We start from the raw sequence: 23,074 nt of genomic DNA on the forward strand, positions 1-23,074 counted from the left end.
TTGTCATAAGAGAAGAAAATACTGAAAAGCTGAATGTTGATATTTTACATATTACCTATTGTGATGAAAATCAGCAATTTTATAACAAAAGAGTTAAAACAAAGTCAATGATAAGCTGATGGGAAATGTTAATTTCTATGTAAGCCGACTAGAATGTACTCATGGACTCAACAACAGGCCGTATAAAAAGTTCTTTGTTAATTGTGACGTTGACATAGTGGATTATATAGTGGATTTAAAGTAAGTCATTATTCAAAGCATACACTTGCATAGTTATAGAGTTAGACCAAAAGAGATATTGATTCCAGCAGAGCTGGAAATACTATGAAGTGCAGATTAGTACTCACGAGATAATATAGTTCAAATGCTAAATGGCAATAATTCTGTTGTAATGATTCTCATAAAAAATACACTTCTTATAATTTCTCTAATTATCTTAACGGTAGACTGCACTAAATGGAATTATCTATATAGCTCGATCAACTGATTTTATTTTGACTTTGGGCACAGTAATTAAATTTAATATATAGTCTAATATAGTACAGTGTTACACAGCGAAGTAGCGTGCTTCAGAGTATTCCTTATTCTCTACCGAGCACTAAACCAATCTTGCGACCTTTAATAGACGTAAAGGGTTTTGTAAGAGATAGATGGATCCGATGAATAGTATTTTTAACCCAAAACAAAATCATGAATTTTTATTATGATAGTGACGCGTGTTATTTCTTGTTGGCTTCAGCAGTGTGCTTCAAGTGTGCATACGTAGAAACAAAGACTTTATTTAAACCCCAAGCTATTTATCCACGATCTGCGATCATTATTTGCTTTTTTTGGAGCTCTTGAACAAATGAGCAGAAGTTTTGACAGAAACTTTGCTTAATTTTGCCGAAGGAAAAAGAGGAGGAGAGGATCGAAGAACACAACACGGAAAAAATCGAATTAAATATATTCCATTCTTTATAATTTCATAATTTTATCTTATTTATGTAATTTTAAGGATACAGCACGAACATTAATAGCTGACCTATTGTAAATAATTATTTATACAAATATATGGTACATACTGAAGTTGTTATCCAGTCAAAACATTTGTGAATAACGATGATAAGAAACAATAATCTTTATTCTTTACATTTATTTAAGAGAGTAATTTAAGAATCAATCACAGAACTTCCGTTTCAGTAAGTGAAACGTGTCATTTCTGTGAGCTGGCATGATATCTTATAAATACATCAGTGAGCTGAGCATGATATACTTTACCATTCACTATTGATCGGTTTGCTGTTGGAAGCTTAGCAAAAATAATTCATATCTGCAATACATAATGAAGATATCACTTCATTTTACTGTGCTCGTGATTCTTTTCAATGGATCCCCAAGTCTGGTTGAGGTACGAATGAGTTTCTTATGATTTTGTTTTCAGAAATTCGTACACATTTTCCGTCCGTCTAGCATGCATTGTTGTTCACGGTTAAACTATGTACTCACAACGTAGTTGGGTTTAGCAACATACTTCGTAACCTAGAGTTTTGGAAACAGGATTAAGGAGAACGATAATTGTGGGGCGTTATAAATCAACAAGAGCTATACTTTGCAAGTTACAGTCCAGCCTAGATACAATGATAACAGTTTTGAAGTCTACATGGCACAAACACCATCTCATCCCAGAATTTATATGAACTACAAACTGAGCTCTTAAATGACAAAAAACAAAAGAGTATTTTGGTTTATGTTTGCAAATATGTGAACTTCTCGTAAATTTATCATTATACATTTACTCTGCATAAAAAATATTGCCGTAGAGCTAACAAGGCGTGAAAAAAAATATTTCTTTTTGTCATTAATATAAGATAGACAAAGTTTTTTGACATTGTGCATCCATAGATAGTATAGCCAATCATAAGAATATATATAAGTTTTTCTAAAATGATGAAAAAAGCTTGACAATTCCAAGAACCAAAGAGCAAAGTACAAGTGCAGCATTTTAGATTATTAATTTTTATTTAAATGATTCATTTTAACTTAAATTATTATACTTTGTTAGTTATTTCGAGCACATAATGCAACAATTTTTCGATCAAATATTGAACATGCAAAACAGTCTATAGCATTTTTCTTTCAAGCTTCCTGGTTTAACTGCATATGTTTAAATGACAGAGAGTGACAACTAGAGGTTTATTACTTCTTCATTTTAAGAGTGCAAGCTGTAGCTGTAACTGCAACGACGGAGGAAGCTCTTGTCCAAAAACGCAATACTACACAAGCGCAAAGAGATTGGTAAAACAATGCGTATTTAAAAGCATAAACGACGATACAGACGTCGGTGTACTCACTGTAAGTAAAAATTAAAACTGCAGTGCAAAACATTTTTGACAAGAAAGCGTGTGAAAAGTTTACTTTCGTAAAAGACTAATGAAGAACAAAACAGAAATTAAACCTTTCTAACATTGATTGTACTTGTTCTTCGTAGAAACTCTCTTGTGATTTCAACAAAGAAAAAACAGATACTTCACTACGAGTGACATTCAACGGTGTTATGAGAGTGATTGGTTGTTCTTCTGGATGTTGTCGTCGCTGGTTTATAACAATCAACGGTAAGAGAAGCCTGAGAAGGTGTACAAGAGAATTAGAGCAAGAATTCTAGATAATGTCATGAAGGCAGTTTGGACTTATTCAAGTAGTACACGTGTTTTTAAAAAAATACAAAAGAATATTCATATTAAAGGAAACGATACAATTGATAAAAAAAATTATGCTTGGGCTTTCAATACACAATGTTATATTGCCAGGTTTTTGGGGAAAATTTATGCTACATTCCGTGCGATCGTACATGCATGCTTGACCAGGATCTGCTTCGATATTCAATACAATACATCTGTAATTAAAAATTTTGACTGACACAGTGTTAAAACTGCTGCATTATGCAGTAATGTCTTCACAACTGGTGCATGGTACTGGTGCATGGTACAAAAATGGTGATACACTATATTCATTGACGTATAGGTAAGGAATGCAAAGATCCAGCAACAATTGACTCATTGATATGGGCAAATGGTTATGTAAATCGTCACATTCCTGGTATAATTGATGGCATTTGCAATAACATACCAGCAGGACAAGTGAAAGTTGGTTTATCTATAGCAGCCTGTTCTGGAGTTACTGGCGGTAACGGTTACACCGGTTGGAATTCCGTTTCGCGTATTTTAATCGAAGAAATGTCGATATAGTGAAGAAGATAAACTTTATTAATTCAATAATCGCATGGTCATCGATACAAGTTTTTCAGCTGAATAAATACGATTTATGAAAGAGATCACTCGCATTTTCTTGATCAAAAATGCAATATAGTCATAAGAAGCAAACCGAAGATGTTCTTCTTCAGTATGTGACTACAATCAATCCCAAGTGGAATTTTAATTTAAATATGGAGACAGCAAATCTCTCCGATTAGCAAGAGGCGCAACACTCAAAAACCTAACTTTGCCTGACTGTTTAATCATGGTCATAAAAACTCAACTTTTTTAGGATTTTACATAAATTAGGTAACAATAATCGTCGGTTGTTTTTTTTATTGAAAACTTGGTATTGATATGTTTAAAAACTATTAGCTCAAGCACTTCCTATACAATACAAGTTCATTTGAAAATGTCCTATTCCTCCTCGAATGTGCCATAATAAATACACAATAAGAACATTCTGCATTGACGACTATCATAACATTCATTAACAATTGCTTCCAGAGGGCAAAACAAACACAAGCCACCCAGGAGATAACTCCTCTTTTCAATGCTTTTAAAAGAAATCCAAAGGGCTTTTCATTCATTTTGGTTTTGCACAGACATGGCCATTATTTGTATGTCTCATTCAAATGCAAGCGAACGTCCATTTCAGATCTCTGTATCTTCGTACATACATCCACATGCAGAACGTCGACCTTATCTGTTGCACAATTCTGACAAACACATGAAGCGCTACTCTAAGTACGCGTTAGCTACTTGTCTAAATATTTTGTAACTGACGTCGATTTTTAAAGTATCTCATGTCAAAGTTTAAAAGAAATACTCATGATAAACAGCAATATAAGTGAGCTAAGTTCAACTAGTTGGATGACTCATGCCGCAACACAATAGGTAAACACAATGTGACAACTGAAAATGGGTTCTTGCTGCATGCTTTTCTTACATAATTTGCAAGCTGTCATGAATTTTCTGTATCTCGCATAGTAGCAATTACTTTTGCTTTAAGCGCCATTGTACTTCAATATGAGCGTGGTTAATGCACAATTGCAACATATATTGAAAATATAATATTGACATTGAACAGAGATCCACCCAAAGTTCGAAAACGGCGATCGATTTGACGTCGGTCATTGTAGATTTTTTCTTGAATTTTATAAAACCTGGTTTTCATTTCATTCAATTGCGTCGTCACTCAACAATTATGTTTGAAATAGTTTTTAAATAAACATCCTGTTTTCTAGGTAACTGCATCGAGTATTCCAGAATTCTCTCTTGCAAACATATAGCCTGTAAAAAATATTTTCATTTGTTGCAATGAAAATGAATTTTTCAAAAGGACTTCTGTTCATTGGAAACACGTCATGTTGTAGACAACTCCGAAAATTTTACATTAATGCACATGTGATGATTGAAGTTATGCAGCAACGTCTCATGTTGTTCGCGTTATTCACTTCATTAATACCGTCACGATCGATCAACTGTGTGTTGTAAAACTTCGCTCAAATCAAATCACTTTATATCTGCAATGCATATATACCATGAAGTTCTTATTTTCAATTGTTGCGTTCTTGATTTTCATTACAGGACATCGTAGTCTAGTGGAGGTACGAATATAATTGTGTATGATTTAAATCAGTAATCTTGTTGACAGAGACATGTTGCTTGAATGTAAATTTACCACGTTTATTGTATGTGTCTACGTTTTCCAGCCTTCCTGTAGTAGAAAGTTTTTTTTTGCTGTGAAATCATCCAGATACAGGCAGTTCACGAATTATGTTTATCTTAATAAAATGTTTATAAATATTCCAAATTTGAAACCATTATATGTGCTTTGATAGAAGTCTAAATAAATTAGATTTCATAAAAAATAACGATGCATGTTGTTTTTGCGCGTACTAAATAAAACTCGTGATTACTATGCGATATCATGGTACACAAAGATAAAACCATACGAAGAGTTTTGCAATGCAACGGAAGCGAGAGCATCAATTTACTCATCATGTTGCTAAATTACGACAAGTCAAAGTAGAAATTAACGATTGACGTGAAGGTGGTCGACTGCAACGAATATTTCTAAATTATACGTATCATTAATGAAATTGTGCTCTTTGCAACAAAAAGCTGATACACCGAAAGGCAAGGTATGATAACGGAACGCGTTCCCGTTGCTATTGCAAAGAGATGTTTAAACTTGTAGCTACACAAAGAATTTTCCATTAACTAAAATTGCACTTGCGTGATTCGTTTAAAGATAGGCAATATTTATGTTCCCTAATTACAGTAAGGCGGTAGCTAGAACGTCGAGTGGGAGTATGAATATACGTGTGTCCAGTTGTAGTCGGGCACAACACCTCCCTTTCCCGATCAACTATACCTAACTGCCTAACAGTAAGCAGAACATTTGGTATTTACTAATGCAAAGGTTAATGTCTTAATTATTGTGTGGATAATGGTACATAGTCATGTACACAAAATAACAATCACAAAGAAAGGCAACTTGGGTGTGCAACGCCTTCTCAAGTCCGCTAGTTGATTTACATGTTTGCAGCAGATTGCGGGGCATTCTGATTCCTAACCACTAAAAGATGACGTCATTCTGAAGTCTGATAGAAACTGAGAATATTTAGACATAAGAAATGACGTCATCTCACATTAGTGGTAAGAAACTTATGTGATTGTCATAGTCTCATCGCCAAGTATATAAGCATTTCTAATACGCACATTTGAATGATAAATCGTTTATAAATCGTTTATAATTTATTTTATAAATCGTTTATTTTTTTAATTCGTTCATTTGTTTATTTGTTTGTTCTTGTTTTACCGTGTAAACAGTTTTTGATACGTGCAAAGAAATGCATCGAATTCCATTTGTAATTTTATTCGCTTAGTTTGTGAAAATGTTTCTGTGATCAATAATCGGGGGATGGTTTTGTGATAGTATTTTTACATTAAGAATTCAAGCTGCTACTGTAACTGCAACCATTATGGAAGCTCATCAATACCAAGAGCGCAACATTGCACAAGTCCAACGAGATTGGTAAAACAATGTGTTTTCAAAAACTTAAACGACAACAAAGACGCTGGCGCGTTAACTGTAAGTTAACATTTCAAATCATATTGCAATTTTTATTTTGCAAGAAGAAAAGTTGTAAAAAGTAATGGGCTTACATTAAAAACGTGAAGAGAAGTGAAACTGAAATCACGACTTCATTTCTTATTCTTCACAGCAAGTAACTTGTGCTTTCAACAAACAGAAAACAGACACGTCACTACGTGTGACATTTAATGGTAATATGAGAGTGATTGGTTGTTTGTCTGGATGTTGTCGTCGCTGGTAACAATGAACGGTAAGAGAAGTCTATAGCAGGAATTACCTAAGTGCAATATACACCCGTCAGGAGTTTTTGATATAGCAAAACACCACAATAAATAAATACTCGAAGCATTTTTTAAAAAAGAAAAAAATATTAAAAAACGACAAAATTAAGTTTTTGGGTTTGAAAGATTCTGTCTGTTCTATCGTACTTATTTCTTGGTGCATAGGGAGAGAATGCCAAGATCCAGCAACAATTGACACACAAATATATGTAGACGGGTCGGTAAATCGTCACTCTCCAAGTACTTTGGATGGCTTTTGCAATAATATACTTGCAAGGACAGTGAAGGTCGGTCTCCCCATAGCAGCCTGTTCTGGAACTACGCATGTTTCCAAATGGTACATTTTGTCTTTTTCAGAGTTTTGTAACCCCAATGATTTTAAAGAGTGATGCAATAACAAAACACTTAACGTGAATAAACAACCTCAGAAGGCGAACTCGCAACCATATAGCTACGTAGCGATAGTATGGCGTAAACACAACACAATTTTGTAACTAACAACCACACATTTTTCGTTAATAGCTTGATAAGCAACTAAAAAACGCAAGACAGCAATCACATTACGCAAACTAGCCGCAAAATAATGCAAATTCTAATGATAGAAATTACCAAATAAACATGTAACGCTCAGTAGCAATCAGTGGTAGTGTAACGCAATAGTTTGTTTTGAATTATATGCATTACATTGTATATTGCACATGTTTACACTATGTGGTTGCTATTTTTCGTTCGTTTCTTGACAAAATTGCAAGCACGATTTAAAATAAAGCACGATCTTGCTGTTTAATAATAACCAAAATATATTCTTTGGAATTGATTCACGAATCATTTTAGGGTTGGATGTAAGATCCTCAGAGGTGTAGTTCTAGTGCCAAGGACAATGAACCTTGTCACATGTTTGTCATTCACACAGCAGAGCATGCAATACAAAGCTTTACGTTAGATAATTTGGTCACCAAGTGGCGAAACCCAGGAATCTACCAAACCAAACCGGAATCTACCAATGTGACATTCGGACGGTAGAACAACGTTCACCATTGAAACAGTATTCTTGTCAGTCGGTAACGTGCAACGTTACGGCGTGATTCTAAAACAGTCGCTGACGACTTTCCAAACATCTCCCTCGGCATTTAAAACAAAGTTTTGCGAAAATATTTTCGGTTTTCCATCATCATATGACACGGTACCATCAACAAACACCGCAATGGTCGTACTTCCGGGAGAAACTTTTTCTAAAAGATGCACAAAATTTAAATTTTCAATTCTAGGGACTAATGGCTTCTTCTGTAGCTTTAGCAGCAGGCTTACGCACATCGTTTTCGAGGGAGATATTTACCAAGACATTTTCACGACATCTAATGTTGTCACATTAACAGATGCCATCGACGTACGCAAGTATTCAGAACGCAAAGTATGCATGAAATTGACATGATCAATTTTCTCTTGTTTGTGATGTGAATGGAAAAATCTTTAGTGTTCGTGTAAACATATCACAACAAGGTTTTTCTATCAAGTAAAACAACTTCCGTGGGAGCTGTTCAATTATGAATATGAATAGAATCGAATTATTATTCTATTGCAAATGCTTTAATTTGATTGGCCACTTTACCCACTGTCGCAATTGATAACAAGTAACAAAAACAACAGAGAGCGCGTAGCAAAAACACATTGGTTTCCTGTTTGCGCTTTTCTTAGGTTTCTGAAGATGAACTTTGTTCACTTGAGAAAGCAATTACAGCGAAGACTAGAACTGCCGCAAAACGTGGCGTTATATTTACGAGTAAAAAACTATGCATCGAGCAAGAGTCGTTCGCTTTTTAATAAAGATGTCAACAAATGCATAAAACGACGAATTATGATAACCTAAAGTTATTGATGAATTATGAAAAACAGATTTCTTTACGAATTTCAGCATGAACCTACTAGTTCTCCATTTCGTTGAGAGGAAAGTTGATTCACCCTCATTAACTGTCAACTCACAGAAACCTCAGGCTCGTACGCAATTTAATTGTTAACTAGGTAGAACTTTCTAAATTGCCCATATGTAGGTACTTTTGTCGAGGAAATTTACTGCACACAGTAATTACTGATTCCAGTAAACAGACTGCAGCACAAATTGTAATTTAAAATTCAATCATCTTATAATCAAGAAATATCTTTGAAGGAATTTATTGTAAAACAAATGTTTGAAAAACGTTTACTTTACCTGAGACTGGTTGACAATCTACAGCATGAACATGATGAGCTGAGGCAGGTAGTGAAGCAAAATATTCATTCAATCCATCAAACCCCTTCACATGATGTCCATTCCACACTATTTCGGATGTGTCCGTGTAGAGCTTCGACAAAACCTACATTGTCAAAGAACTATTTATTTCATTGTTGATGCAACATTAAGTCTAAATGAAGTAGAGTTAGTTGTGATGGGTGAATGTGTAAAGGTGGATTGACAAGATCACTCGTATCTTTCGGGCTGTCACAACTTTAAAGACAAATTTTCTTGCGCACACATTCACACATATCGATTGAAAATATTAAATCATCAATGATCACAAAAGCTTAATAAACCATGCTATGAAAATCAAACAGTAAAAAACAAAAGAAATCGGCTTAAACAATTGTTTAAAATAAGGCAATACCAAGAATACTTGCTTCATAACCCAATGAGTTACCTAGCCACACAAAAATGCTAGCAAAGTGCAATATTATTATGAAAAGAAAAGTAGTTCATTGTGTGCAAGATATACTTTTTTTGTTGGGGTACTAGGTCCTTAAATTATGGGCCAGCAAGATTGAACAAGTAGGCTAGTCTACTTTGCCAGACTTTATTTGAGCCCAATATTAAAACAAAAAATAAAAAATAACAAAACATAAATTATAGCACACAGACAGTAGGTAAATATTTAACAATAAAATCCCACTTTGTTCACTCTGTCTTCTTATGTCTGTGCAGATTTGTAGATTTTGTGTTTTTTTTGGGTCGTTCCTTGCCATGCCATAATGTGTGTGAATACTTAATTGTGAGTGTTGTTATGGGTCTGTATGATTAGAGCTTTGGTCTTCCTTTACATTAAAGATAGAGATTATCATAGCAAGAAACAAAATCGTTGCAATATGGAAGGGGCGGGAAACATGCGTGCATGGGCCACTTTTTATTTGATAACTTACATGTCTTCGTTTGTCAAAAGTTTCATAGTATAAGTTGATAAATTCTTCACCAGATCGACAAGCATTTTCCACTAAACGGTTTACGTAATTTTAGAAATAGAAACAAAAAGGATGTATAAAGTATTTAAATCACTGAAAGCAAAAGTAAGCAGGTTAATAAATAAATGACAAAATATTTCTACTGTGTCAGAGCCCTCTGTGTCAGAGCCCTCTGTGTCAGAGCCCTCTGTGTCAGAGCCCTCTGTGTAACTGCCTCTCACCTCCTGCTTGGCGGCCATGTTTTTTGTGCAGGGGGAGGAATGAGGATGAATATAAAAGGAAGGAAAACAAATGACAAGATTGTGCATATATGATACTTCCATTGATTTGCCTCGTTTTTAATCTTATTATTGCTCTTTACAATGATTTAGGTTGTGGAAATCGACAATGTTTGGATTTTTTATATTTTGACTATCATAAGTGAGTGCGTGACTTTCTGACAACTTTTAAAATGATTAGAATAAGGATACTACTACTTATTTGCATAAATTTTCAATGTTCTCTAGTATCTGATGAGCATACCAACTTAGATGAGTGCGTGGATAAGGGAACGAAGAGCTGTGGCTGTCATGGGAACTCTTGAAGACCAGAATCAAACTCAGACAACAGCTATGAAAAACTCAAGTGGACAGAATTTCAGATGCCAACAGATGCCACCACTCTGAAATTCAATTCAATGGTTCATTTGCCAGGTGGTGAATTTCATATGGGACAAATAATCCAAAAACAATATCTGATGGTGAAGCACCGGCAAGAAAAGTAAGACTTAATGCTTTTTATATGGATCAATACGAAGTTAGTAATCATGATTTTGGCATTTTTGTCGATGGAACTGGTTATGTTACTGAGGTGAGTCAATTTCCTCATACTTGATTGCAGAATACTTTTTATTGAATCAAAATGTGTGAATGGTCTAGTTTCATGTGCTGGGTGGATTGTGTGTAATGTACCATATTTTTGCTTGGATGTAGTAGATATTAACTGACAAAAAATAACAATCAATGGGTGTTAATGTAATCACAAAAATACTGACAATGCAAGAAATTGTGAAGATTATAAACTTGAGCATAGCCATGACACCCAAGAGTGTCTGCATCAAGAGTTTTTAAAGGTTGATTTGAAATGTGTATATTTTGTAAATCTCATCAGGCGGAAGTATTTGGTAATTCGTTTGTTCTTGAAAGCAAACTTTATGAAGATTTGAAGAAAAACATCACTCAAGCTGTAAGTGATGCTTTAGTTCAGGGTCTGAAATTTGCAGTATCTCCAGATTCACAGGAACAGGAATAAAATTTTGTTTAGATCCAAGTTTATTTAACTTGTATCCCACCCAATGGGTTGTATGGAAATTCTTTTTAGTGGAAATTCTTTTTAGGATTCTTACAGAAATTTTTACATTGATCATAATGATAAACTGATGAGAGAAATCCATGGGTTATGTTGTACAGGATCCTGAGATGTAAGAAAAGCCAACTAGCTATGTGTACATCAGTGTGTGAATTAGTTGAGAAAAAACAATGCGCAATTTTTTTTTGACAAAAGTGTTTTTTTAGAGGCATAATCAAATTTGGCTTCTTTTTCTCACCTTATCAAAATTCTCTTTGGTTTATTTTTCAAATTTGGCCTATTTGTTTTTTTTTTTGTCGTCTTTTAAGAATCAAAATGAAAATGTTTCCTGATTTTACTGAAAATACTCAAAATAGCTATGATGCCACAAACAGTATGTAACGGTTTACAAAACAATGCAAATGCAAAAATTGATATTAATAATGTATTACACTCCTATTGTCATAAGCATATAAGCACCATGTGTATTGACTGTTGACAGACTTCCCAGTCTCAAGAGTGACAACGTCTTTGAATTTGATGACATTGTGTCAACATGGATTTTAATGTTGTGCAGCGCAATCATTTATAAAGTAAAGATCAGTAAAGATTAAGCTTGAAAACTTTTTTCAAATAATGTGGTAGTAATCAATAAAGAAATGTTTTGCATATCATTTGAAAAATGGATGTGCAATTGTTTTCATTTTAGCTAAAACGATGTGCAAATTGCACATTGCACACCATTAATTCGCACACTGGTGTACATACTTACGTAGGATACTAGACTATAAAGAGGGATACCATGTAATAAACCTTGGCATCCATGTGGATACTTGATAAAAATTCAAATTTCAGACCCTGCTCACTGTTATTGCATGCTAGGTGAAATTTAATAACTTGACCATTTTCCCCTTTGCATATTGTTAAGGTTGCTGGTTCTCCTTGGTGGCTTCCAGTTGTTGGAGCTACCTGGAAACACCCAGAAGGTCCAGGCTCAACAATAAAATCAAGGTATGACATTTTAGAATATGCAAATTGGTCAATGTTTGGTCTGTATTCCATTGCTATGATTTGTCAACCTTTTTAAGGGGTTACGTGCAAATTTTCACAGGAGTAAATTTTGATAAAAAAATACAACCAAATGTCAAATATTTTTTTATATGCTCATTCAGGCTAGACCACCCAGTTTTACATGTATCATGGAAAGATGCATTGACATACTGCAAATGGCTTGGTAAACGGCTTCCTACTGAAGCTGAATGGGAGTATGCCTGCCGTGGTGGATTGCATAAGAAGTACGCCAGAATTTCACCTCTTATTTTGTATTCAATGCCATTCAATGCATAGGGGTTATTATAGGGGAAGGGGAAGGAAAAAGAGAAGGGTGAATTTCAAATTTTCAAAAAATGAATGCGTATAGCGGATGTTGTCTTTCAAAAGCAAGAAACTTCTTTAATGGTTTTTGGACAGCGAAAAAGATTTGCTTGATTTTTATTCAACATCTATGTTTTTATATTATGTATATATATATAAGAAATAGAGCAATTTTTTGCGTTTGTTCAAACAAATTTACCTGCAAAGGTTTCGTTGTGCAACGTATCTAAAACATAAGATTTCATTGCACCCTCCACCTCCTTCACCCTATTAACTGCCGAGTTAAATTACTTTAATGAACTGATATTTTTCAATTCTTGTAATGTTGTTCTACATAATCTCCTTGATTTTGACATGCTGGAAGAGGACTGTTCTATAAATATTTTAACAGTTAGCCGCAAAGCACGTATCTGCCAAAAGCCCCTGCTCTTCAGCCACTTCTCGTTGTCAAGAATTTGTCCTCTACTAACTCCTCATTACTTCAAAGCAACATGTCGACATTATTTCTCTTGCTTGATCATGGCTTAGAAATAAAGACGAAATATTGCTTTAAATCACGTCTCTTCGAATCTTGAGTTTACAAGATGATGTTTTGTGAAGTGTGTTTTATCTTTTAAGTTTCTATGTTCTCTATGAATTAAATAATTTTGCGATTTCTTCAACTAAATCACGTTCTTCCAACGAACACGTTGCCATTTACATTTTTGTAAATGCCACATGACCAAGATTTGGAACAAAGGAATAAAATTTCGTAGAACTTATTAGGCATTTAGTAACTTTTTCGAATTGTCCATGGCATTTTGATGCATTAGACTCACGAGATTTGCGTGGTTTTAAATATACCTAACCTTTGGTGTTTTGTATGTATATGTATATGTAGGGTGCTTCCTTGGGGAAATATTTTCAAAGTCAAAGGGAAACATCGTTCTAATACGTGGCAAGGAGAGTTCCCCGTTCAGGACACGGCGGAAGACGGATACGCGGGAACAGCACCTGTGTGGAAATTCAAACAAAATGACTATAATCTTCATAACATGGTGGGCAACGTTTGGGAATGGACTGCTGACTGGTGGGACATTCGTCATTCATCAGAAACTAAGGAAAATCCCGTGAGTATTTATTGATTTGAAATATAAAAATCTTGAAATATACTTACTACACTAATAATGAGTCATTGAAAGATCCAGCTAGCGAGGAATTTCGAGTTTTCCGTGCAATACTTTACCATGCAGGTATAGACAGAAAATTGTACTATCACCACTATCACAACACTTTAAAATTATATTGTAGAAGTAAATTTGAATTAGCTGACCAATTACCAAGTCTTTCTTGTACATGTAATTTGTTTACTACCCGTTTTTCGAATCTTTAGCGATGAAATTATATTTCTAAACCACTATTTATAATGGTCAACTTTGTACTAATCCTGTGTCTTTGTTAGCGCAACGTCGTTTTCTTTAATGTGTAGATTGGTCCAAGCGATGGTGTTGATAGAGTAAAGAAAGGAGGCTCCTACATGTGTCATAAGGTAAAATACTTTTGACGAAATCAATTTTTTTATTTGAATTTTTTAGCTATATTTATACTGGAAAGAAGAATGTACCCGAATATGAACGTCCTCCTTAATCATCGTTATAAAAAAGTGCTTGTACGAGCGTTAATATAACCAAGCTTAGCGTCATGAGTTAACGGGAATTCGCGTCTTGTTGTGTAACTTACATAGAGCTTGGTAAAATGCATGTAATCTCAGGATCTGATCAGATAATTTTACATAACGGCAAATGATAAGTTTCGTTTTTTCAACTCGTTTATCTAATTGTTTCGAACATTTTTCAGTCGTTTTGCTACCGATACAGATGTGCTGCTCGGAGTAAGAATACGCCAGATAGCTCAGCGTCGAATTTGGGATTTCGCTGTGCTAAGGATGTAGCGTGAGATGCATATTTCACGAAACCATCCTCTTCTAACTTATGTCATTGTAAATTGACTCATTATTGAAATGAATGGTGATTACGCTTTTGTTTGAGTTGTTTTCTCTAAATATTCTCATTTTAGCTACATCTGGTCCATGGTCATGGCATGGTTACATGTTTACACCTTAAGCGTTAAAACAATTAAAGCTTAAGCCTGCATTTTAGTGAAAGTATATCTAATTTCGTTGAAATTTACTTAGCTAACTACAAGAGCATTTTGAACTTTTCACGGAGAAATAAAAAAAAGTCAGTCAACGTAAACCAATAGCTGAGCCATATGCATCTTTCCAGCGGTCACTTGATGTGTACGTTCCACATCCTCCAAAATGCATTTCCGTCAAGAAAATGAAGTTATTCGGCAGCTGACGATGTCCATACGAAGGAACACCAGAATTACGCCAGTCCACAGCAACACCTTGTGATTCATAAATCAAATTGTTTCCGTGAGACAAACTGATTTTCCTTTCTTTATGATTTGGATAAAATACAAAGTAGGAGCTTGGAGACTTGACGCAGATGCTATAGGAAACTTGTTTTCCATTTGATCTACAAGGAAAAAAACAGTGTCATGCATAATAAAGTGAATCTGAGATTTCACGATTTTACGATTGCATCATCGATGTCTAATACCAATTTTCATTGCCTCTAGTGGATGAATCTGATAAATATCATTTGTGTTTAGCATCAATTTGCATTGAATGGTGATGAGAGAAGTCGTTTTGTGATTGAAGATAGACAGAAACGATTTTTGCTAATTTTTGGGAACTTTGCCGTGATTATTTAGGACGATCGTGTCATAAATAGTTTAGAAGAAACCTGTCTTAAAATGTTGAAGTTTTTGTTAAAATGTTGAACAAAAAAGTGTACCAGTTAAGCAGTGATTTTGATACCCCTAAGTAGTTTAACCTCCAATCAGTGGCCATCAAAGCTGACGCGGGATGAGACAAAAAGATTCGTAGCAGCTTGTGAAAGCTTAAGCGCATATTTGTGAAAATTACTCGATGAGGACATGGGCAATGGTATTATCTGTGTTGGTATTGAGCAAAACTCATACGAGATACCTTTTGAAGTTACAGTATGTTAACATTTGAATCGATGAGAAATCGAATGTAGTTGAACTTGAAAGTAAAACTAATCAGCAGACGAGTAACTAACGTACATCTATCCTGGTTGCGGGAGTTAGAAACATATATTTTGTAAGCAAACAATGAGCTCAGCACAATGGTCATTTTGAATTGTTAAACTGCCTCCTGCTCGGCAATTTATATATTCATTTCATAAAAGTTATTCATGCCAAATAATGTTAACTACGAGAGACATTTTGATATTATTCTATGGTTATACTACATAGCTCATATTTATGAATATGAATATTGTATGCAATTTATCATCTCGTGGATTGCGTAGGTTTTAGAAACATAGCATTTCCTACCTGAAACCTTGAGTACTTTGCGCACTCGCTACACTTTTTGGTAACACACCAAGAAAAAGATAATCGCGCATGTAATAATTTTGAGGCTGTGTATATCCATTATAATTATGCATCAAGACTGCGAGATTATATTGAGTAAATTGTGGAAGTTGTGTGATAAGTGTAAATGGTTGAAGACCATCTTTCTTCTGGATACGAAGCAATACTTGTGTTTTGTTCTTGAACACTTGATTGATGAGCTGGGGTAGTTTGCCTTTGATAACAGCCTCGCGTGGGATGAACGTAAATCCACCGCCTTCCTTTGCCATTTCACAGTATACCGTAACGACAGTCTCATCTACCACAATGCGGTAAAGACCACTCAACGATTCCGGTGAGCTTTGCTTGATTTGCATACATGATTTCGGGTAAGATGCAACGTACGTGTCTGGATAAACAGCAATCTGTATAGGCAAAGCATGGAAAGGGTAAATGGGGAAAATTTTCGCGTGCTCACCAACGGTTCAAGGAATCAAATCTTTCCAACCGCAGGGTTAAAATCGCATATTTATTAATTTTGCCAAATTTATAAACATTTCCTGTACAAAACCATTAATCAGTAAACGAAATGTAAGTTTACAAAATCAACTTAGATCTAAAGATGAAGTAAAATACTCACCGTGTTTAAACCAGAAATAGCGAAAAAGATGCAAACGATTACAATGAGTTTTTTCATTGTGAAGAAAGATAATGAAATATTTAAGTCAAATGATTGCTTTCGTACTTGTTCGAGTCTCTTATTCTTCCTTCAGCAAGTGAGCCTGTTTAAATGACGGCGTTGCTGACACTACAGTATACGTAACAATAGGGCATTACCTGACCTGTCGTCTCTTGAAGTTAAAAAGACACAATTTAGAAAATTAGCATTAAGTTGTGTCAAAACACAGCAGTCGTAATTGTCTCTATCAAGACTATCTGGAATTCATTCATTTAGCACGTATAATAAGTTATCTACGTGGTGTTCATTCACTTTATATTGTACCAAGTTGCACATGAAGACCGTTTACTTTTTTGTTGTGACAACTGAATCGACAGGTTGCCTTTATGCGTTTTTATAAGAGTTTATTTGCATTACTGCATGCTCAAAGAGCATTGTGACAGCATGGATTTCCCCTAAAGAGACTATAAATTTTGATATTATGTAATTTTTAGGTAATTCGACTTTTATTATAGCGCAAAGTTGCTCATAGTTTTCAACGCAACGAGTGATTTCAACGGCATTTAGACAAATAGGGTGATTGCGAGTACATTTTACGCCAACGTAATGTCAGTTGTCCCTCCAAAGTAATAATTGAGGGGGGGGGTGACTCCTTACTTTCTTGACCAATAACTCATAATATTACAGTCAAACTTCTTTTACAGCCTACAGGTAAGTCTCGTTAAATTTTTAAATTCTGTTTCGACATTAGACTGCGTCACTAAGGAGTCATTTGTGATCACTGTGAGATATTCAAAGTGTTGTAATCACGAGTTATTACATAAACCTAACTTTATCGAAAACATTCTCAAAAAAGAAAACAACATTTGATAAACTTTAACAAAAGTTCATGACTGACATTTGGAAACTTTTAATAATAGGCAGCCGAAGTCAGCTTTTGTTGGAAATTGCTTATTATATAGTATTTTTGAAAAAGTTAAAGCATTGGTCCACCCCACCGCATCCATAATTTCCTCCATTGATACTGATCTCTATAGTCGTAGCTGAAGAGGACATTGCTCTTGTGCTGTATCCAGAAAATTCCTCTATTCCAGAAGGCTGTAGAATTGTATCAAGCCATCAAAATAGCATATGTGCTTATCATATTAAAGGGCTTTTGAAAATTACCAAATATCTGTATGGAATTTCATCTAATAATTTTTGTTTCTTCAATGTACTCAGTGTGGAGTTTGAACGGGCAAAGCGTAGCATCTGGATAATATTTTTATAAGCTTTTAAAGACTGTAGAAGTTCCCCAGGCCTAGACATTTTTAACAGTCGGTCGAAAGAGTATAAATACTTATTATCCTCCCGATATATATTATCAAGTGATAATGCTCCGAGGATTTGGCACTTTAATGCAATACTTTATCCCTTCTTCTTGACAGCTGCTGCCGAAAGTCCCAGGTCTTGGAACTGTTTTCCTGACAAATGATGCATTATTAACTCTACATTTTCAAGAAGCGGATGTATTTCCGATGGGTTTCTGAAAAGAAATATTGTTAATGGTGTTTGTTGGAGAGTAAGATGGGTAAATGCCTTAACATTCTCATTGTCACAGGCCACCAAGATTGGGTTGACCACTGTGGTATTGTAATCAGTTCCTCGAACTTCTTTTTTGAATAATTGTAATACCTGAGTTATAAAACAAAAAGAAGGCGCGGAGGGTAAATTGATTAGTCATGATTAATGGAAAGCATAAACTGCATTCAGATCTGAGATGCATGAAATATGTGGCTTAACCTAGTAATTAACACTGGAGGCAAAGAGCATGAAAGAGGTCAGTGTTTGCTTTTATATTCACTTTCGTACAAGCACTATGAAATATGTTTTTATTTAGGAAACCAATTCGGAGGGCGTCTGGCTTTTCGGCGACTCCCTGTCTCTCTGCATAAACATTCTCCCTCAAGGGTATACGGGCAACTATGATCTATTTCATATTTTATAGAGTGTGTTCTGCACAGTACTATTGTCAACTAGTACTTTGACATGCATTTTTGAAACACATTTTTTGTGTGACTTTAGTCCAATATATCCAGCGAGCATTAAAAAGTAATTGATGTAATATTGATTATTCCAGAGTACTCCAGTTTCAATATTATTTATAACACACCCTTAAACCACTTTGGATGCGTCTATGGACATTATAGGTATTCTACATGCATTCTAAAAACATCCTGGTTAAAAATAACCAGGATGGGATTAAATCTTAACCAGGAAAGTATTCCAAATGGGACCAACGCAATCCTGGTTATTTTAACAAGGAATCGGGTTTAAATTAATTAACCCTTCTGGTTAAATTCAACCACGACCTAATGTTCAAATTTTGACTCCTTTCCCAGTTAAAATTAATTAGTTGCCTTGTTAAATTCCTGGGCGATTTTTAGTGATTTATTGTGAGAGTATATTTATGCTCAAAAAGTATATTTATTCAAGAAAAAAAGGCACAACTTACATTTGGTAAAAAACTACAAACAGAAGATAGACAAGTATCATGTATATTAACAACAGGTACATGCAATAGCTGGAGAAGTTTAGATTTACATCACTATATTTTCAGCGTCAATAGTCTGATTATTTTATTGCTGCTCTCATTGCAACAACAGCAGGTGTAGTCTTCTGTTTTCCCTAGTCCTCGATGCCATAAAAAACCTTTTGTATAAACTCCACGAGGAACAGCTCTGCCATGGGTAATTAACGTCAAGCACGTAAAATAGTTTAAAGCTAACATCAATTGCCCTCACAAGATTAGGCTGCTTCAAGCCGTGGCTTTCGATTATGAAAAACACTTGCGTTGGGCTGCATCGACTACCAATTGCTAAAACAAACGGCCATCTTGAGACTGTTTCTAAATATTTAGGTATTTTCGTACCGACCTAAAAGTAATTAAACAGTAGACTTGAGACTTTACATCAAATACACGAGTTTGATTATGCGACTACTTATATGGTGTATCTAAAAGTGACAATATATAGCTACTCTTGGAAGAAATGCTCAGAAAAATAAAACCCAAAAACTAAGCCAAATTTTTAGTGATTTTGCTACTTTATTGTTCTCTAGCACAGCTGGTACCGAAATTTTTAAAAATGGTGATGATCTAGTAATTTGTGCAAAACAGTCCATGCACGTATGGACTTAAGGTTAAATTGTTTTTTTAAATAATTCATTTTTCTCACTGTTTCATAGGACTTAAGGAAAACTTTCTCACAGAAAAAAAAATGCTCATGTTTTAAACATTTTACTGCCAACAGCACGAGACAATACTATTAAGTACTAAAAATTAATGATGGTTTTGTGATATCTTTTTTTGCAATGGCATCAATCCTGCTTTAATACGGGGGGACCATATTCATATGCCAGTCTAATTTCTTTTCAAAACAACTTCCCTTTCAAAAAAATCAGCCTGGCATGACCGAATATATGAACATGGTCCCTTTCAATTAACGATGGATTGACGCCCGTGCTTTTTTGACACAGCTTGTATAATTAGGTACTATGAATAAGTTATGAAAAGATTTTTAATTGATAACTGTTGGCAATTGATAAAAGCACATAATGCTTCATCAGTTGTACACCTCTTTTTATTCTTTCTTTCAGTAGGAAAAACGCATGGAAGGAGACCAATCGCAGCATTTCTTTTCTCTTCATCTATAAAGTAGTTTATAAATAAAAGTCAGTGTTTTTGGCTAGTAGATGAAGAAAGTATTTCATGTATCACATATGTTTCATGCATCATGTAACCGTTTTTGCAATATTTTACCGGAATTCAGGTTTCTTGTTGCAATATTCAAGTATTTTGTCCATTTTTCTGTTTGTGTATCTGCGTAACAAATTATTTTCCCTACTGTGTCTGGTGTAAATCACAGAAAAAGATTATCTGCGACATCTGGATACAATGTTACAAAGTCTATTTCAACCTGAAGAAATTTTTGAAAAACGTTTGGTTAGCCGTACAGGATTATGTATTACTGAAAAACGTTGAAGAATTTTTCTCTACCATACCAGGGACATCAAAAAGATGTGGGTATTCTTTCATAACCTCTCGTATTGTAAGTTGGGGCGTTTTTCTAATCCATTCTAATCGATTTAAGACGGTCTTTTGCACATAACTTTTTAGGGTTGAGATAGGCTCCCAGTTGTCTTTCATCCACTGCTTCATGCCAGCATGATCTGATTGATTTAAGACTGGCTCTTTTTAAGAAAAAAAAGCAAATTTTCTACAAGCACCATCAAATAACTTCTAATATTTTCGTAATTGATGAATTTAACCTGGTAAAGTGTTTTAGAGAAGTTAAAGTTGAGCCAAATTCTTGTTCAGCCTGACGGTGTTTTATGCTCCTTCTCATAACATTTCTAAGTCGCTTTCATATTTCTTTTCCTTAAAGAATGAAAAAATGTGGCAAGAAACGAAATCGTCGCAATGAGACGGGGGGTGCAAAACGTATACATGGGCCACTTTTTATTTAATAACTTACATGTCTTCGTTTGCCGTAAGTTTCATGGTATAAGTTGATAAATTCTTCGCCAGATCAACAAGCATGTTCCACTAAGCGCTTAATATACTGCTTAAAACAAAAAAACAGGATGTATGAATTATTTGAATCACCGAAAGGAAAATAAGCAGGTTAATAAATAAATGAAAAAATATTTCTACTCAAAATATTTCAAAATATATCTACCTTACCTCCTGCTTTGAGGCTATGTTTTTATCCTTGGGGGGAGGAATGTAGATGAAAGTAAAGGAGAGCGGAAAAAAAATTATCAGATTTTTCATATTATGATATTTTTATTTATTTTCTTCGTTGTTATTGCTCTTCGCAATGAAGCAATGATTTAGGTTGTGTTGAAATTGACAGTATATAGATTTTTTTATTGCGTGGCTAAAGGCATTAAGAGCTGTCACTGTCATGGGAACACTCAAAGGCCAGAGTCGAACTCAGAGAAGAAGAATAAAAAACTCAAGTGGACAGAATTTCAGACGACAAAACGTGCCACGAGTTTGAAATTCAATAATCGAAAAACAATATTTGATGGTGAAGCACCGGCAAGAAAAGTAAGACTTAATGCTTTTTATATGGATCAATACGTAGTTAGTAATCATGATTTTGACGTTTTTGTCGATGGAACTAGTTATATGTTTGCAAATGATGATCGTCCAGGTTAATAAAGTCCTGAGAAGGACTGTTTTTGTTGTTGTTGACTGACGTTTCGACAACCTTAGCGGTAGTCATCTTCAGAGTGAAACATCTGAGTCAACAACAACAAAAACAGTCCTTCTCAGGACTTTATTAACCTGGACGATCATCATTTGCAAACATGTAACGATATTCCCGGGTTCAAACCATTTACTTTGGAACTAGTTATGTTACTGAAGTGAATCCATTACCTCATATCTGAATGAAGAACATTTTTCATTAAGTCAAAATGTGTGAATGGTCTAGTTTCAAGTGCTGGTTGTATTGTGTGTAATGTATCGTATTTTTGCTTGGATATAGTAATGTATTTTTGTAGTAGATATTATGTGAACGATCAAAAAATAATCAAGGGGTGTTAATGTAATCACAAAAATACTGGCCTTGCAAGAAATTGTGAAGAGTATAGACTTGAGCATAGCCATCACACCCAAGTGCGCATACAGGGTTGTTAAAAGGGTATTTTGAAATATGTATATTTTGTAAATCTCATCAGGCGGAAGTATTTGGTAATTCGTTTGTTCTTGAAAGCAAAGTTAATGAAGATCAAGCTGTAAGTGATGCTTTAATTCAGGCTCTGAAATTTGCAGTATCTCGAGATCCACAGGAACAGGAATGAAATTTTGTTTTTAATCCAAAATTATTTTACTTGTATCCCACCAAATGGGTGTATGAAAATTCTTTTTAGTAGAAATTCTTTTTAGGATTCTTACAGAAATTTTTGCATTGATCATAATGATAAACTGATGAGAGAAATCCATGGGTTATGTTGCATATGATCCTGAGATATAAGAAAAGCTAACTAACTACGTATCATATTTAGGATACTAGATTATTGGGAGGGATACCCAACAATACAACCTTGGTATCCATGTGGATTCTTAAAAAATTTCAAACGGCTTCCTACCGAAACAAAATGGGAGTATGGCTGTCCAGGTGGATTGCATAAGAAGTAGGCAAGAATTTCACCTCTCATTTTGTATTCAATGCCATTGAAGAGGTGTTGATGTAAGGGAAGGACAAAGGGAAGGGTCAATTACAAATTTTGTAAAAATGGATGTTAATACCAGGTGTTGGCTTTCAAAACTAAGAAACTTTTTTAACGGTTTTTGGACAGCAAAAAATGATTTTACGTTAACATCTATGTTTCTATATTAGATAAAGAGCAATTTTTTCGCGTTTTTTTCATTTAAGGTCATTGCACTCCTACCCCCATC

At 34.6% G+C, this 23,074-nt stretch overlaps 4 protein-coding genes and 1 long non-coding RNA gene across 7 annotated transcripts; 2 read left to right on the forward strand and 3 right to left on the reverse strand.

Annotated features, from left to right (window-relative positions):
* The first annotated feature begins 636 nt into the window (after positions 1–636).
* On the forward strand, positions 637–7,028 carry LOC124447154 (collagen triple helix repeat-containing protein 1-like). Of its 2 annotated transcripts, none has more exons than XM_046998046.1 (4): positions 637–1,390; positions 2,197–2,334; positions 2,471–2,594; positions 6,783–7,028. In XM_046998046.1, the coding sequence occupies exons 1-4, from the start codon at positions 1,325–1,327 to the stop codon at positions 7,004–7,006; spliced, it is 552 nt and encodes a 183-aa protein (XP_046854002.1). In that variant the 5' UTR covers positions 637–1,324; the 3' UTR covers positions 7,007–7,028. The 2 variants fall into 2 exon arrangements, with proteins under 2 accessions (XP_046854002.1, XP_046854001.1); XM_046998045.1 differs by lacking the exon at positions 6,783–7,028 and adding an exon at positions 3,004–3,313 and having other exon boundaries at positions 699–1,390.
* LOC124447150 (formylglycine-generating enzyme-like) lies at positions 4,619–16,077 on the forward strand. The gene is given in 12 exon segments (XM_046998040.1): positions 4,619–4,843; positions 6,193–6,333; positions 6,467–6,586; positions 10,196–10,244; positions 10,331–10,525; positions 10,528–10,673; positions 10,974–11,048; positions 12,079–12,161; positions 12,323–12,445; positions 13,405–13,633; positions 13,993–14,052; positions 14,361–16,077. Coding segments are annotated over 8 exon segments (876 nt in total). The 5' UTR covers positions 4,619–4,843; positions 6,193–6,333; positions 6,467–6,586; positions 10,196–10,244; positions 10,331–10,464; the 3' UTR covers positions 14,460–16,077.
* On the reverse strand, positions 6,670–10,063 carry LOC124447287 (NTF2-related export protein 2-like). The gene is made up of 4 exons (XM_046998192.1): positions 9,968–10,063; positions 9,786–9,875; positions 8,824–8,968; positions 6,670–7,849 (listed from the first exon to the last, which is right to left on the reverse strand). Exons 1-4 carry the CDS (start codon positions 10,061–10,063, stop codon positions 7,692–7,694), a joined length of 489 nt encoding a protein of 162 aa, XP_046854148.1. The 3' UTR covers positions 6,670–7,691.
* Positions 14,657–16,758, reverse strand: LOC124447151. Its single transcript, XM_046998041.1, has 3 exons — positions 16,588–16,758; positions 15,930–16,372; positions 14,657–15,043 (listed from the first exon to the last, which is right to left on the reverse strand). Exons 1-3 carry the CDS (start codon positions 16,642–16,644, stop codon positions 14,749–14,751), a joined length of 795 nt encoding a protein of 264 aa, XP_046853997.1. The 5' UTR covers positions 16,645–16,758; the 3' UTR covers positions 14,657–14,748.
* A 3,488-nt stretch (positions 16,759–20,246) lies between these two features.
* LOC124446555 lies at positions 20,247–21,289 on the reverse strand. 2 transcript variants are annotated; one of them, XR_006948471.1, is made up of 5 exons: positions 21,141–21,289; positions 20,935–21,043; positions 20,668–20,856; positions 20,426–20,582; positions 20,247–20,313 (listed from the first exon to the last, which is right to left on the reverse strand). It is a non-coding gene; the product is annotated as an uncharacterized LOC124446555 (long non-coding RNA). The 2 variants fall into 2 exon arrangements; XR_006948470.1 differs by having other exon boundaries at positions 20,935–21,287.
* Positions 21,290–23,074: the final 1,785 nt, after the last annotated feature.

This window comes from Xenia sp. Carnegie-2017, unplaced genomic scaffold (assembly GCF_021976095.1).
Source record: "Xenia sp. Carnegie-2017 unplaced genomic scaffold, XeniaSp_v1 HiC_scaffold_22, whole genome shotgun sequence".
Classification (NCBI taxonomy): domain Eukaryota; kingdom Metazoa; phylum Cnidaria; class Anthozoa; order Malacalcyonacea; family Xeniidae; genus Xenia; species Xenia sp. Carnegie-2017.